Source organism: Schistocerca nitens, chromosome 1 (assembly GCF_023898315.1).
Source record: "Schistocerca nitens isolate TAMUIC-IGC-003100 chromosome 1, iqSchNite1.1, whole genome shotgun sequence".
Classification (NCBI taxonomy): Eukaryota; Metazoa; Arthropoda; class Insecta; order Orthoptera; family Acrididae; genus Schistocerca; species Schistocerca nitens.
Genome location: NC_064614.1, coordinates 539,805,545 through 539,821,448, shown reverse-complemented (window position 1 = coordinate 539,821,448; position 15,904 = coordinate 539,805,545). Strand labels below are relative to the sequence as shown.

At 39.0% G+C, this 15,904-nt stretch overlaps 1 protein-coding gene across 6 annotated transcripts in view; it reads right to left on the bottom strand.

Annotated features, from left to right (window-relative positions):
* Positions 1 to 15,904, bottom strand: part of LOC126253797 (ATP-binding cassette sub-family C member 5-like) — a 546,227-nt gene that overhangs the window by 291,988 nt on the left and 238,335 nt on the right. For 2 of the 6 annotated variants that reach the window (XM_049955254.1, XM_049955256.1), the window contains 4 exons: positions 15,104 to 15,214; positions 13,529 to 13,639; positions 3,953 to 4,098; positions 3,750 to 3,870 (listed from right to left, as the gene is read on the bottom strand). In XM_049955254.1, the coding sequence (XP_049811211.1) occupies positions 3,750 to 3,870; positions 3,953 to 4,098; positions 13,529 to 13,639; positions 15,104 to 15,214 (489 nt within the window). The remainder of the gene's footprint in view (positions 1 to 3,749; positions 3,871 to 3,952; positions 4,099 to 13,528; positions 13,640 to 15,103; positions 15,215 to 15,904) is intronic. The other 4 variants (XM_049955257.1, XM_049955260.1, XM_049955255.1 and 1 more) reach the window with 3 other exon arrangements.

Genomic DNA, 15,904 nt, shown 5'->3' with positions numbered 1-15,904 from the left:
ATGAAGTAGTAAAAGCAGCAGACGATCAAGTAGGTAAAAGACGAGGGCTAATAGAAATCCTTGGGTAACAGAAGAAATATTGAATTTAATTGATGAAACAAGAAAATATAAAAATGCAGTAAATGAAGCAGGCAAAAAGGAATACAAACGTCTCAAAAATGAGATCGACAGGAAGTGCAAAATGGCTAAGCAGGGATGGCTAGAGGACAAATGTAAGGATGTAGAGGCTTGTCTCACTAGGGGTAAGATAGATACTGCCTACAGGAAAATTAAAGAGACCTTTGGAGAGAAGAGAACCACTTGTATGAATATCAAGAGCTCAGATGGCAACCCAGTTCTAAGCAAAGAAGGGAAGGCAGAAAGGTGGAAGGAGTATATAGAGGGTTTATACAAGGGCGATGTACTTGAAGACAATATTATGGAAATGGAAGAGGATGTAGATGAAGATGAAATGGGAGATACGATACTGCGTGAAGAGTTTGACAGAGCACTGAAAGACCTGAGTCGAAACAAGGCCCCAGGAGTAGACAACATTCCATTAGAACTACTGACGGCCTTGGGAGAGCCAGTCCTGACAAAACTCTACCATCTGGTGAGCAAGATGTATGAGACAGGTGAAATACCCTCAGACTTCAAGAAGAATATAATAATTCCAATCCCAAAGAAAGCAGGTGTTGACAGATGTGAAAATTACCGAACCATCAGTTTAATAAGTCACAGCTGCAAAATACTAACGCGAATTCTTTATAGACGAATGGAAAAACTGGTAGAAGCGGACCTCGTGGAAGATCAGTTTGGATTCCGTAGAAATGTTGGAACACGTGAGGCAATACTAACCTTATGACTTACCTTAGAAGAAAGATTAAGAAAAGGCAAACCTACATTTCTAGCATTTGTAGACTTAGAGAAATCTTTTGACAATGTTGACTGGAATACTCTCTTTCAAATTCTAAAGGTGGCAGGGGTAAAATACAGGGAGCGAAAGGCTATTTACAATTTGTACAGAAACCAGATGGCAGTTATAAGAGTCGAGGGGCATGAAAGGGAAGCAGTGGTTGGGAAAGGAGTGAGACAGGGTTGTAGCCTCTCTCCGATGTTATTCAATCTGTATATTGAGCAAGCAGTAAAGGAAACAAAAGAAAAATTCGGAGTAGGTATTAAAATTCATGGAGAAGAAGTAAAACCTTTGAGGTTCGCCGATGACATTGTAATTCTGTCAGAGACAGGAAAGGACTTGGAAGAGCAGTTGAACGGAATGGACAGTGTCTTGAAAGGAGGATATAAGATGAACATCAACAAAAGCAAAACGAGGATAATGGAATGTAGTCAAATTAAATCAAGTGATGCTGAGGGAATTAGATTAGGAAATGAGACACTTAAAGTAGTAAAGGAGTTTTGCTATTTAGGGAGTAAAATAACTGATGATGGTCGAAGTAGAGAGGATATAAAATGTAGACTGGCAATGGCAAGGAAATCGTTTCTGAAGAAGAGAAATTTGTTAACATCGAGTATAGATTTAAGTGTCAGGAAGTCGTTTCTGAAAGTATTTGTATGGAATGTAGCCATGTATGGAAGTGAAACATGGACGATAACTAGTATGGACAAGAAGAGAATAGAAGCTTTGGAAATGTGGTGCTACAGAAGAATGCTGAAGATAAGGTGGGTAGATCACGTAACTAATGAGGAGGTATTGAATAGGATTGGGGAGAAGAGAAGTTTGTGGCACAACTTGACTAGAAGAAGGGATCGGTTGGTAGGACACGTTTTGAGGCATCAAGGGATCACAAATTTAGCATTGGAGGGCAGCGTGGAGGGTAAAAATCATAGAGGGAGACCAAGAGATGAATACACTAAGCAGATTCAGAAGGATGTAGGTTGCAGTAGGTACTGGGAGATGAAGAAGCTTTCACAGGATAGAGTAGCATGGAGAGCTGCATCAAACCAGTCTCAGGACTGAAGACCACAACAACAACAACAACAACAACATGGCAAATCCTTCACTGCAAGAGAACTTGCATATGCACATGCCCGTGGCAGCTTCTGTTGACATAGTCTGCACTGAGGAGACCTTTTTCTGGAACGTTATTTTGACCATTGTAGCAAATGAAGTTTCTCAGGCTCGTGGTTTCTGAGTTACATGTACCTTTTCTTAAATTCTATATATGGTACTCACCCTGTGTTTTTAATCTCCTGAATCATCATTTCATACAGGAAAATTTGTCATTCAAGGGTCTAAACAGCATGGTTGTGTTGCAATTCACACAGAACAGGAAAGCTGGAGAACTGTCTCTGAGGGCAGCTTGGTCACATTTGCCACAAACTGCCCTTCCATTGTATGTTGTGGTGATGAGTCCATAGTGCTAACACTTCAACAACACATTGGGTTTGAGACACATGATCTAACTTCCGAGTGGATAAATCCTGCTTGAATGTGCTTAGGCAACACTGGAGAACTGATGGTCAGAACAAATATAGCTGTCTTTTCTGATTCACTCTTGATTCACTTCAGTTAGTTCTTGTCATATGTCATCCCGGCACCTACCCACTCTTCATTCAGATCCTCTACATCTATGTCCATCAGGTCACTGCATGTTACAACCACCTAGCTAGAATTAAGGATGTTGTGTAATACAGAAACAATTTGGTACAACTCAAGATTTTTTGCCTTCTGTAGGGGTTTTGTTTCATGTGATGTGGCACTTTCCACCAATAGTATGACATTCCTCAAAGGGCTGTGGCTGCCACACATTCTAATTGTTTATTTATGTAGAAAGGTGACACATTTTCTGAGTTTATTTCCTGTGTCTTAAAAACCAAAAACACATTCTGGACACAATAAGTATCCTATTACTTATTGACTGTCACTTTTGAGCTGAATCTCTCAGTGGGCTATCTAAAGCCATTTTTGTTGAGTGGGTGTTATTGCTCCCTGTTGTTTCACCTATACCGCTGGGATTATTTTTAAGTAATAGATTCATCATGGTATACTCATAAACACTAGGCAAACATGAGTCAGCCCAGACAGAGGCTCGTTTACATGGGGTAGCCTTATACAACTGAGATGCAGCAGGTTTCCCGGAGGTTGCCCGCTAATGACTATTTAACCTCAAGAGATATCCATCCCATTGGCACACAGTGCACCCTCAGGTTGAGTTTTTCTTTTTTTATAGAAGTTTATATCACCCTCATGATGCAGGCAATTAACCCATGACCATATTCACTGTAACAACATAACATTACACCAGATGTGCCACACGGTGGGCCCTGAAGCTTGCCCAAGGCTTATAGTTATAGAGGACTGGCAGTGTTCATCAAGAAAGCCAGTCAAGCCAAACCCATATCGAGCAGTCAGTGAAGGCTGAGATTCCTGAAGTCCTCATCATTTGGCACAACCTGGGAGGTATTTGTGGTGTGCTGACTGCCACAAATCAAGGAAGCATTACTCCTCCTATAATGTTTTCATGAAACTGTACTGCCAAGTTTAATCAAAAGGCTAAAGCAGGTAATAATGAGGTGACAGCAAAGAAATGAATGTGAAAATCACAGAGCAAACAAAATACATGTGATAATTTTGTTTTGTTTCTAAATACTGCTTTGTTGTCTGCTTCATTTTTTTCTTGGGTCCTACAGGTACAATGCCAAGCTCAATCAAAATTCTGTTGATACTACATATAATCATAAAGTTTCATAGCAAGGCTGGTTTAGCCATTCCTTCTTAGACTACTGTTGACCTTTTGAGCTATACTTACTTTTGAAACAAGTAAATTAATATCAGAAATAATATTCTCATTTTTTTCAGATGTGGCAATGTCTGACTTTAGTTTTTCTGTTTCAGTGGCATCTGAATTGTCTCCTGCATTGGCACACGTGCTGAAAACCAGATTAATTAATTAACAACATTGTCTGTATAACATAAGTGTTACAGTACAGTGGAAAAGCTTTTCTTACTCACTCAGAAGTAGTGTAGCCTGGTTTATTGTCAACATCAGAGGCAACAGGTCCATCCATTGCAAAGCTTCCATTGTTAATACACAGTGCTTGAGTTTTATCAACAGGACGAGTTATGTAGGACATCATATCTTCAAGCACCAGGAGTTTCTGTTAGAATAATTTCAAAAATTTATCCATCACTTAAGAAATAAGTTAAAGGTTTGCATTAATGTATAACACTTAACAGCAAATATTTGTAACACAGTGTGCAGGTATGATCATCTGGCTCAAGCACTTTTCAAAAAGTGTGGATTTTATTCTGAGAGCAAAAGTGTAGCATAACACTGTAGTTATCAAACAAGGTTTGTTTAAGTTGTGGAAAGATTATGAGAAAATTGCAGTAAATCAAATGTGGATACAAAAATAATTTGAGGAGCAAGGCAGTTTAACCTTTAACAATTACTTAATGTTTCACACAGTTTAACCATTAACTATTACTTATGGTTTTGCATATTATTGTCACAACTTTCTTTTGAATTATATATTTCTTTCCCACCCTGGACAAATCTGTATTGGCCATGAACATGAGTAAGTAAAACTTCATTGCATTTCTTTTTCTCCATCAGAATAATTCTGCTGTCTAAAAGGTCAAACATTAAAATTGTGTGTGTGTTCCCATCAGTTTGATTTCAGTGTATGTGTATGTGAAGCAGAAATCAATGATGTAATGTAACTGGATAGAGAAAAAACCTACTCACCAAACAGCGGCAGAACATGCACATTAAAGAAGGTAATAATTTTGCAAGCTTTTAAGGCCTGTGGCTTCTTCTTCGGGAGAAGGACCGAAGGGGAAGGGAGAGGGGTGAAGGTGAAGGACTGGAGAGATCTAGGAAAAGGGGTAGATTTCAGAAAAGTCACCCAGAACTGCAGGTCAGGGGAGACTTACCATCATATCTGTAATAATAATTATGTTTGTACTATACCTCTTCTTCATCTATTCTTTTGTGGCTTCACAATTCATTGTGAACCTTGGTCTCACCAACAGTTCTCTGCCAATTATCACAATGGGTGATTATCAATCACAGATATTTAAACTGGTCAATTCTCTCAAAACTATAATTGCCCAACGTTATTGAGGGTGGCATGTTCTCTTTCCATGCTTTCCCAGCAGTCATATATTTTGTTTTCTGCTGTTTTATATTCATTCCTATATTCCCAGTGACCTGCTCAAGTTCAAAGAATGCCTCCTCCACTGCCCTTCTAGTTGTTGCGACTGTATCTATGTCATTGGCATATGGTAGTATCTGCATTGACTTGTAGAAGATCATTCCCATGGACAGGAGGTTTGCATCCCTCATGACCTTCTCCAAGTTAGTATTAAAAAGAAGGCACAGCAATGCATCTTGTTGCCTTACACCATCTTGTATATCTAATGGATCATTTACCTAATCTATGTTATAAAATTCCTTTTGCTTGCATGTACCCTTCTAAGTGTTGCAATTTACACAGACATTAACGTATTTTAATTTCTTTTTTAAAACAATTATTCTCTGTTTATAGTAGACCAAAAGACCACTGTACACTGTGTTACAACTATGTGCAGAGTTATCAATAATCATTGCAGAAGCAAATTCAAAGCCTATAAACAAGATCATCCTTAAATGAATTCTGCAACAACAGAAAACATTAAAGGCAGAAATGTAATGAGTAATGCTGAATAACTAGTTTCATTGCAGAAATTGAAACATTAAAAATATGAATACTCATATAAATCATTGAATGACAAGTATGCTTTCAAATAATAGAACAGTTTTATGTTATATGAAAGACCAGCAGTACACTAAAACAGAGAAAAAGTTAGAAAAGTGTGCTCCACCCAAACATGCAAAAGTAAGAAAGTTAACAGAAAAAATTCAATCACTCCCATGCACAGACAGCTCTATATACACTTACAAATCTTTTTCATCCTTCACTATATTGAAATTCCACAACAAACTTCTTTACATTGTTTGATTATGTGTTAGAATTATTTGCCTTTCATGTCACCGAAAACTATGTGAAATTTGTAATTCTTGGTATGCCATTTAATAAACAGTCACACTGTGATAAGGAGTGAACTGAAATACAACACATGAAGAGAGTTTGGAAGTGTAAATTCATCAGAAATGATACTAAGAAACACCCTATCACAAATTTATTGATGGATTTGTTTGTTATGATCCTAAACAACTTATGATGATACAGCGTGTATAGTGTGTAATTATAATATAGGTAAGAATTTTGTTGCTGTATCTCAATTTAAAAATGGAATAAAGGAACAGACCAGCTCCTGATTTTTAAATTTAATGGTTGATGATAATGTGTGACATGAAATGCTAGAACATCTACACTGTGATATAACATAATATTGAAAATAAAGGTCTTGTATCCTGGCACAGCAAGTTCAAAGGCCTGCCAGAAGCTATGGAACTCAACTATAGCTGCTACACAGTGCTGCTACATCTGCAGGTGCTGGTGTTGCTGCTGCAAGTGGTGCCATGAGGACTCACCCACCTTGCTGGCTTATCAGTGCCTGTGGCAGCCAGTTAAGGCCATCACCTCCACAGTCAGTCTTGATTTCTCTGTGCTACTGTACTGAACTCATTACACATTGCTGTCTTGGTTCTTATTTTGCATCATCTTAGATACTGATCTTGGGTTACTTGCTGGACTTGTTATTCAGCCATGCTATCTCCACTGTCTGTCTTTATCTCATTGCTGTCCACCTGTTTACTCTCTGGCAGCTTGCTGTTGATTGCCCAAGCCACTAAGCCAATCTCCCATGGCTCTCATGTCATTCCTAGTCTTGTCTGATTCCAGTCACTATAACTGATGACAAGAAAGAAGGTTAGAGGCATGCCATGGGTGTAAAGCTTGTGCAGCTCATGGAACAGCAACAGCAGTTAAATGACAGACTGAGTTGCTCCATGGGGAAATTCAGCTTTTGTCAGGTCGCTTACAGGTTTAGGGTTCCCAACACATCCAGACTGTGGTCACTTCCCACCAGGAGGAGACCCCACCCACCTGTCTTCCAGTCATTTAATGACATCAAAGATGATTGAGACATGTACTTGCAGCAGCTGAAACAGTACCTCATCATTTTTCAGGTTCCTGAGAATGCTCTCCAATGGTCTCAAGTTTCCCTAGAGACGTTTATCTTATTAAACAAGTTTGCTTCAGTCTCAAATCTTGTCATGCTCACATTTGAGATGTGCTTGTTGCTGTCTGATTATTAATCACAACAGTTCCATGTGGTCATATCGTGCCTTGAGTTCCTTCTATATCAAAAGCAATCTGGTCAGTCATACCATTCGTGGGGGACAGATTTGCAAGGGTAGAGTTGACATTGTGATTTTACTTGCATGAACCCAGTTTTCAAACCTTCATATGCAGATTCTTAAATCTGAGATGTAATAGTCCAGTTGGCTCCCATGATATATTGAAAATCATGCACTGTTTCAGGATTGCACAGGCTGCAAATAAATGCCTCATGGCTTGACCCCTAGTAGTGGCAGTCCAGACATCACCTTGGGGGTGGAATTCTTACATGTATTTTTCCTGATGGTGGCATTGCAATTAATTGATTTTGGATGTGTCAATAGCCTCTGAACAGCCTGTCACACCACATCGGCATAAGCAGTAGGGTTTCCTGTCATGTCCTGACTGCTCCAAAGCACACCCACAGGCATACTGTCTGGATCACTGGGCACCCATCATGGGAAAGATGAGCATCTCTGCACTGTCTGTTGTCAATCATCCGGGCAGTCAGATGTCACTCCCCACATGCATCTCGAGACAGTGCATGAAATTCTAGCAAACTGGGAAGTTTGTTTCAAGTAGACACAGGAACAACCATTTCTTCGATTAACATTCAAACATATGCTCATCTTGGTTCCCCTGACTTGGCTCCACCCTTCTCTCTGGGATCAACTCACACTCAATGCTGCATACAAAAGGTTGTGTGGCTGATAATTCTGTTTTTTGTCGATAGTCACTCTGCTAGCACCATTTTCAGTCTGGACACCTTCCCACTTTTGGATTTTTGATCACTGATGAGGTTCACATCATTTGAAACATAGTTTGCTTCCAGGAGTGACCTCTGTAACACCTTTGTGCTTTTATTTGAACATGGCTTGGAGTGCACAATGAATTTCTGGGCTCGTATGTCCTTATGTCCAGATGCAGTGTGCTGCTTCTGCTAAGCACAGCCTATTCTGTTTCCTTATGGATGGCTGTTAAGCAAGAACTCAGTCACCTCCTTGAAACTGGGCTAATTGAACCTCTTAAAACCAGTGTTTGGGCCACACCCCTTGTGGTATTAAGAAGCCAAATGACGCTCTCTGACTATGTGGACACTTCAAATTAACAATTAATCCCTTCGCGTAATTGGAAACCTACCACATACCATGTCCAGAGGACCTCCTCATGAAGCTTGCTGGAAGTGAATATTTTTGAAGATGTATATTTTCAGATCCCAATGGATGAGGAATCGCAATGCATTGTGGTCATCAACACTGCCTTTGACTTATACAGATTCAAGTCTTTGCTTTTTGGGGTCTTTTCTGCTCAGTAAATTTTCCAGAGATACCTGGAACAGTTAATCATCTCCATTCCTGCTTGTACTCTCTATCTTGATGACTCAATTGTTACAGGCAGTATGCACCAGGACCATTGGTACAACCTTTGTGCCTCTTACACAAAGTCAGTTTTTTTCAGGAGGAAGTGGAATGCCTTGAACACTTGCTCAACAAAGAAGGGATCCAGCCCACTGACTGCCACATTTCTGCCACCGACTTTCTACCCTGCTTCCACAACATGTACCACCTGCAGGCTTTTTTGGGAAAGGTGAATTATTATCATAAATTCCTTCCATGAGTGGTCCACATTATGCATCCACTCAACCTGTTGTGAAAGAATGGCATGCAATTCAGGCAGATGGTTGACTATGACCACACTTTCACACATTTGAAACGTTTGCTGCACTGAGCATCCTGCCTTATGCCATTTTCTCTGCCACAATTTTTGTTTGCCGATGCTTCTCTCTATGATACTGGTGCAGTGCAGCACATAGGAACGATGACATTAACAATACTGAGCAACTGATTCTCCAAGATGCTGGCACTTGCTCATAAGAGCTTATCGCAAAGTGAAAAGACACATCGGTGATCATCTCTGCCATTAAAAAGTTTTGTGTATGTTCTCCTGCTTGTCCTCGCGGTTGATACTCTTCATGTACTCATCCCACCTACCCTGTGCCCTCAGGTCTTGCAACTTCTCTGTAATGGGCATGGGGTATAACATGGATGAAAGTCCCTGAACGATGCCATTCCTGCTGGCTGGGACTGAACAAAGAAGTGGAGGCCATCTTGCACAGCCGTTCTGCTGTGCCTGGCACCAGGCTGCTCCTTCGCAGTACTTCACCCCTTGGCCCACCAGCTGTTGCCCCTGTGACTAAATTCACCTGGACTTCACTAGCCCTTTTCTCAGCTCTATGTAGCTCATTGTCATGGATGCTTATTCTAGCTACCTATACATGGCCAGCATGGTGTCCATCAACACTGACACAACTCTCAATGCCCTTGTCCTGATTCTAGTGATAGAAGAGTTTCCCTGCAACATGATGTCTGGCAATGGGCCCCAATTTATGGTGACAGCTTTTGAACAGACCTGCACATCCAATGGCATCTGTTTAGTCTACCATTTTACCCATCCTCCAATGGCAAAGCGGAGCATATGGTCCAAATGTTTAAACAATGAATGTTGAAAATGTTGGGCACTTCCAGCACCACATCAATGCTCACAATGTTTCTGAGAACCTACAGAACCATCGATGCTGATGACTGTAACCTGGCCCCATGGATGGCAGCCACATACTCTCCTCCTCCTGGCCCCTCAGCCCAGGGAACCCCAGACCAGGCACACTGGGTGCTTTATGCCAGACTCAGTTATCTGGGCACCCTTATATGGGACAAAATCCTCTTAACTGTAAGCCACTGTGGTTGCCACCCATGGGTGGTGCCTTACAATTATTGACACTCTGAAGGGTTTGGAGTGCTGTCGTACCAACTGGCTCTGTGTGCCGACCCCCTGCGCCATTACCACCAGCTCTGTCAGACCTGGAACACCACTCATCGCTACACCTACACCCGCACAGGTACAACTTGTGCTCCAGGACACCAGCAGCGGTTCCTGAGGACACCAGCATGGAGGTGAAGGTCTCTGTGTCCCTTCCACCCCTCTCCGCCTCATTGCCCGTACTGTCATTGCCCATGCCGCCACGCAGCAGCATGTTGCCAGGAGCCCCAGAGAGAGAAACAAAGAGAGACAGAGAAAGGAAACTAGATGAGTGAATACATTTTTCTAATAGATGTGTGGTGACCTAACATCACAATGTTTAGATGTGTGGTGAACTTAGATCAAAATGTTCCTCACTAATGGTGACACTCAGAAATAATTTCATACAGTTACTGGTCTGTACCATACATGTATTTCCCTTCAAATACTATAGCTGCAAATTCTCCATTTTTGATCAAGGTGAGTCAGTGACAGACTTCTGAGTGGAAATCTGTGTCTATTAATTCCATTCGGAGCCATGATACATGACTCACAGAGGACATGTGAAATTCATCCTACTGTGAACTGTTTCACTGATAACACAGTGACAAAGGAACTCCACAATTATGGAGAAATTAATGAGTCTTAAAAAAAATAATAAAATAAAATAAATATCGAACCATCAGAGTGCCTTGTAAAAACATGACAAAATACATTTAGATGCTATGAGTCCACATTGATGAAGAGTTAAATATATAATTGTTACAAATGATGGTAAGCATCATAATGCTAAGGAGAAGAGACTGATAATACAAATTCCTGTGAGAAAGTAGATGAGCTACAAGTGGATCTATTACTTGTTCTGGGTAATCCATATTTCTGCCATTCAAATTTCTGCCACTTCTTTGGTCACTAAACCAAACAAATATGGCTCTGTGACTGAGATTTGAATGCTGGCCAAATTAATTGAGTGACCAGTGGAAATACAATGCTCAACGACCAGAAATTTAGTTAGTTGAAGAAGATAGGTGTCACAGAAATTCAACACACTTTCTTCAGCCATGTATGAGATTTGTCCTAGATAACACCCCCACATTCACTTATAACTTTACAGATTTTTGACTTCATAGTCCCCACAGGAGTTGCTGTCTTGGCTGGCAGGCAAAATGATCTCTTTCACCTAGCATTTTTTCATTACCCTTGTTATTTTTGAAGGGACATGCCCATACATGGAAGAAAGATCACTAACCTGATACCCTCCTCTTCCAGAAACTGGTCCTGTATTCTCTCATTCACCGTAAGCTTAATTTGGTGTGAAGCATATCCATTATTTTTTAATACCAACAGTGGGGGGCACATTTGTTGCACAGAATTTTAAAATATAATGATCATGGGACAAAAGTCAACACATTTTCCAGGATTTGCTTTGGAAGTATCTCATAAATTTCGTCATGTCAAACTTAGGGAACATTCAGAAGAGTAGTTTCTCATTATTACAAATTACCCATTCGCTAATACCGTACTATTGTGTACCATTGTTGGGTGCACTCATTTTTCAGAGCAGAATCAGTCTAGTTCCTCATCTTCAAAAAAGAACTTCATAGCCTTTCTTTTCACTTCATTCTGTAGCCCTCTAGTAGAACATCTAATTTTCTTGCTTTCCATATAATACACAACCTCAGACTTTCCCAACATCTTCTTAATACATCAGAATAGCGGAGCCAGTAAGTCACAACCTGACATTTTTCTAGACTTATTGGCTACATATAATTTTTGCTTCAATTCTTTGATAATTTCATCACCATATGGACTATGGAATTGCTCTGTCATCCAGTTCATTTATAACACATGCACATTATATTTCACATACTGTCACCCCAAAGCATGAATTTCCTCTCAGAAGGCAGCAACTGAGTCACTTTGAGCACTGCTGCAAAGTATTCAGTTCTAATATTGAAAAAAAATGGAGATGTCCCAGCTACTTGTCTGAATTCCTTTGCAATATTACATTTCCGGGAAAACATCAACAATCATATGTAAAACAATAATGGAATTCCAGGATGGAACAATACATAAAATAATGGAAAGGGAATCACTCACCGTAGAACAGATGTAGCAGAAAACAATATAAACACTAACTTTCAAGTTGATATTCTACGTAAAGTACACTTCTTCATACACACACAACCACCCAAATGCACACTCCTGCAGCTTCGGTGAGACTGTCTACTCACTATCACTTATTCGGAGCAGTTGCTTGTTTGGATGGAGGTGGGGATAGGGTAGGAAAGAGCACACAAGACAAGGAGAGGGTAGTGGGATAATGTGAGGTAGGTCTTTCAACAGGTGACTCAGCTGGATGAACTGGATAGGATGTTGTCTGCCAATTCAGGTTCTGGTAAGGTTATAAGTATATTTCGACAAATCCTACACTCCACTGCAGTTGCAGCATTCATGGGTGGCAAGGAAGAGACTTTTTAACATGGAATGGGTGGCTGCTGTCAAAGGAGAGGTATTCTTGATGGATGGCACACTTGAAATGAGCAATCATATTTATAGAGCCACCAGAGATGTGGAGACGGATATCTATAAAGGTAGTTTGTTGAAATGAGAAAGACCAGCTGAAGCGGATTAAGGAGTATTACTTCAACAGCTGTTTCACCACATACTTCCTTCTAGCACAAGTTTCTCTTAAGTACACAGGTGGGATTTGTCTCCCCAGTACATCCTGCTCTCTTAAAATCCTTCTGGCCTAAGCCTCCATTAACCTGTTTCTCACTGCCTCACCTTACCTTTCTCCTTCTCTCTTTGTCCACATGTCTCCTTCTCCATCCAGACTGTGTACTGCTTCCTCCCACCTCGCTCTCTCTCTCTCTCTCTCTCTCTCTCTCTCTCTCTCTCTCTCTCTCCCCCCCCCCCCCCCCCCCAATCTCCTGATGTGCAGCTGTTGAGTCATCTGTCAAAAGACATGTCTTGCACTAGCCCACCTCCTTTTGCCCAGGCAGCTGCTCTCAATAAACGATAATTAGTATTGCTGCTGCTGCTGCAGTAGTGTGCAACTGTTTACTGTTATATGTGTCTATGCACCACACATCAGTATGTTATAGGTGAGTGGTTGCTTTTCCTTAGTTTACCTATAAATTCATAGGTAACATAATCATCAATCTCTAACAGACATATGCAAACATGGTACAGCAGAAACGAATTTCCGATATTGAGGTATGTCTTCCACATTTCCGTCCTAGAAAGACATTGTCAGTATCTACTTATTTTACTGTCTCTAAATAGATAGTGTCTTGAACTGTTGCTGTAATAAAGTAATAAAATATATAATAAACTTTACTTTCATTATTATTTTTGTGCTGAAGTATGTTAATTATCTGACAGATTTGATCACAGTTTAATTAACAATTAACAATTCAATGATGGAATCTTAGAAAATGGGAAAAAGTGAAACAAGTTACACATATTTGAATACTTTTACATGAATCAATAAGAAATGCACCTCTATTCTTCCAAAAGCAATTGCTGCATCATAAATATTGGCCACACCAATTTGCAAAGTGTTGAATGTATTCCTTATTTGACCATTAAGAACAGCAATCAGAGGAAATGCCTGAAAATGGATGTTATAGATAATAAATGACAGGAAAATGAGGATGTTTACAGTCAGTCCAATGATCAATATTACGCAAGATGACATGCACGTCACTGTCATTTTTATGTCATCATGATTATGAGCTAGCCTATAACATGAAACGATAAATATTAACTTTCCAATCTAAGCTACAGGCTACAGTAACCTGAATAAACATATGAAGATATCAGTAGTGAATGACAGACAGGGTGAAACAGATAGCATTATCCTCTATAATGTACAGCAGTTCATTTATTTTTGGTGCATGACTGTTCTTTTTCTGGCATTTTAATGTGGTAAAAAGAGGTTTTCTATATTCCTTATAATTTATACATCAAGAATCCCTATAAGGTAGAAGACCACCAAGACAGTTAAGAATGAGATTTTCAAGATAATGTGGAAAACGAGCAAACACTTTTGGAAATTACTGACTGGAATGATTACTATAACAATGGACAAGTTTGCCAAATACTGTCACGTCAGCAGCAAATATCTTACACAGCATGTAATTTTTTACACTGAAGCTACATTAAAATAATTAAAAATATTCTCCTTTAAAGAACCACCAACAACATCAGCATGCATCAGAGTATGAAATAGAAGTCTTATTAACTGGAAACCACACTGTAGGAAAAAGAAGTAACAACTGTTGTGGCAAGTTGGTTACTGCATAATTATGCAAACATACTTCTAATCCTTTTCCAATATTACTGTCTCAAATTATTTAGCAATTAGAACTTAACAGTTCGTGTGTCATATGGTATGCTCCATGACTATATATTAAGTTGCCTAACCGCATCCTAATAAACACTCTAACTATGCAGCATCAGCACACCCATAGTGACTCCACATTTTCTTCCTTTCCTGGGGGTCCCAGTACTAGAGTAATCAGAAGGATCTAGAAGAAGGTGCCCAATTCTTGGTGTCTTGATGACCACAATGTAAAAGTTCTTCTGGTAATGTTCCCTGTCAAGACATTAGCAATGGTGAAGAAGAATAGATAATGCACAAGAAAATCAACAGGTTAAACATGAACAGTGATGCTGATCAATAAGAGATCAGTCTTGTACCTAGATCAAAATAGGTATGTAACTGTAACCATCTCACCCCAATGGACATATTTCATTCCATTTTCGAAGAACTAATGGTTTAAGCTGTTCAAACTAACTATTTCAATCACTCTAGTTTCCATGTGCCTTACCATGTAATTACAAACCTACTTTACTGTGAATGTGAATAATATTTTAATCAATGAAACACATATATGAGAATCGTAGGGCACTAAGAAATAGACTGATTCATCACCATTTAAAAATAAAAATTATTTATTATTGAACTCAATGCTAAAAAGAAATATGGATGGCCTTATAAGATTTTTATGATACACAAAACAGAATAAAACTTTAAGTTATTAGCATCATATTGCTGAAAATGATAAACGACCTTTATTCTAGAGAGAGAAATAATCCCTTCAACAATAACTCTACTTCCTTCACGTAATCTGCTTAGAACATCTTTTAATTGATTCCCAAAAACTGCACAAATGGGAAAAGCCTGAAAATAAATGAAAAGAGAATTCAGTCACAGTTCAACTGAAGAATTATTCTCTAATATCATTAACTGTTCAAATTTTAGTAAATGAAGTACAATCGCTCTTCCAAACAATGACCTTTCTTTCACCTGAAAATATGAGCATATTCAACAATCCTTTTACAAATAATTGCTTCATGAATTTATGTTTATTATTGATTTTATAATTATATCACTTCTGAAGAAAATAACAAACTTAATATACAAGTACTTTTTTTTTTACACCTATAGTACTCAATAAAATGATTTTAAGTAATTATATGTAGTGATACATCTCAAATGTGCATCACTCACCACCTAAAAAAAAGTTAAAAATTGATCCCAAAGTATTGTACAGACTGATTATGAATGGCCCAAAAGCGCCAGTATATAGAACAGGTTACTTATGATTCTTTTCACGTATGGAGAACCAGAAAAGTCTAAAAATATAATTAATACTCTTTCCTATATGCCTAAAAATACTGATATACTAATATTGTTCCTTATATGACTAAATTATACATGAAAACATTTTGTGATTGGTATACAGTTATGGTTAAATGAATGGCCTCGAAGACATATTAGAGTAATATGATTTGTAAATTTATGCCAAGTAACATTTCCATACTCAAGAAGAATGTAATCACTTTATCTGATGATTGTCTCTTTTATGTC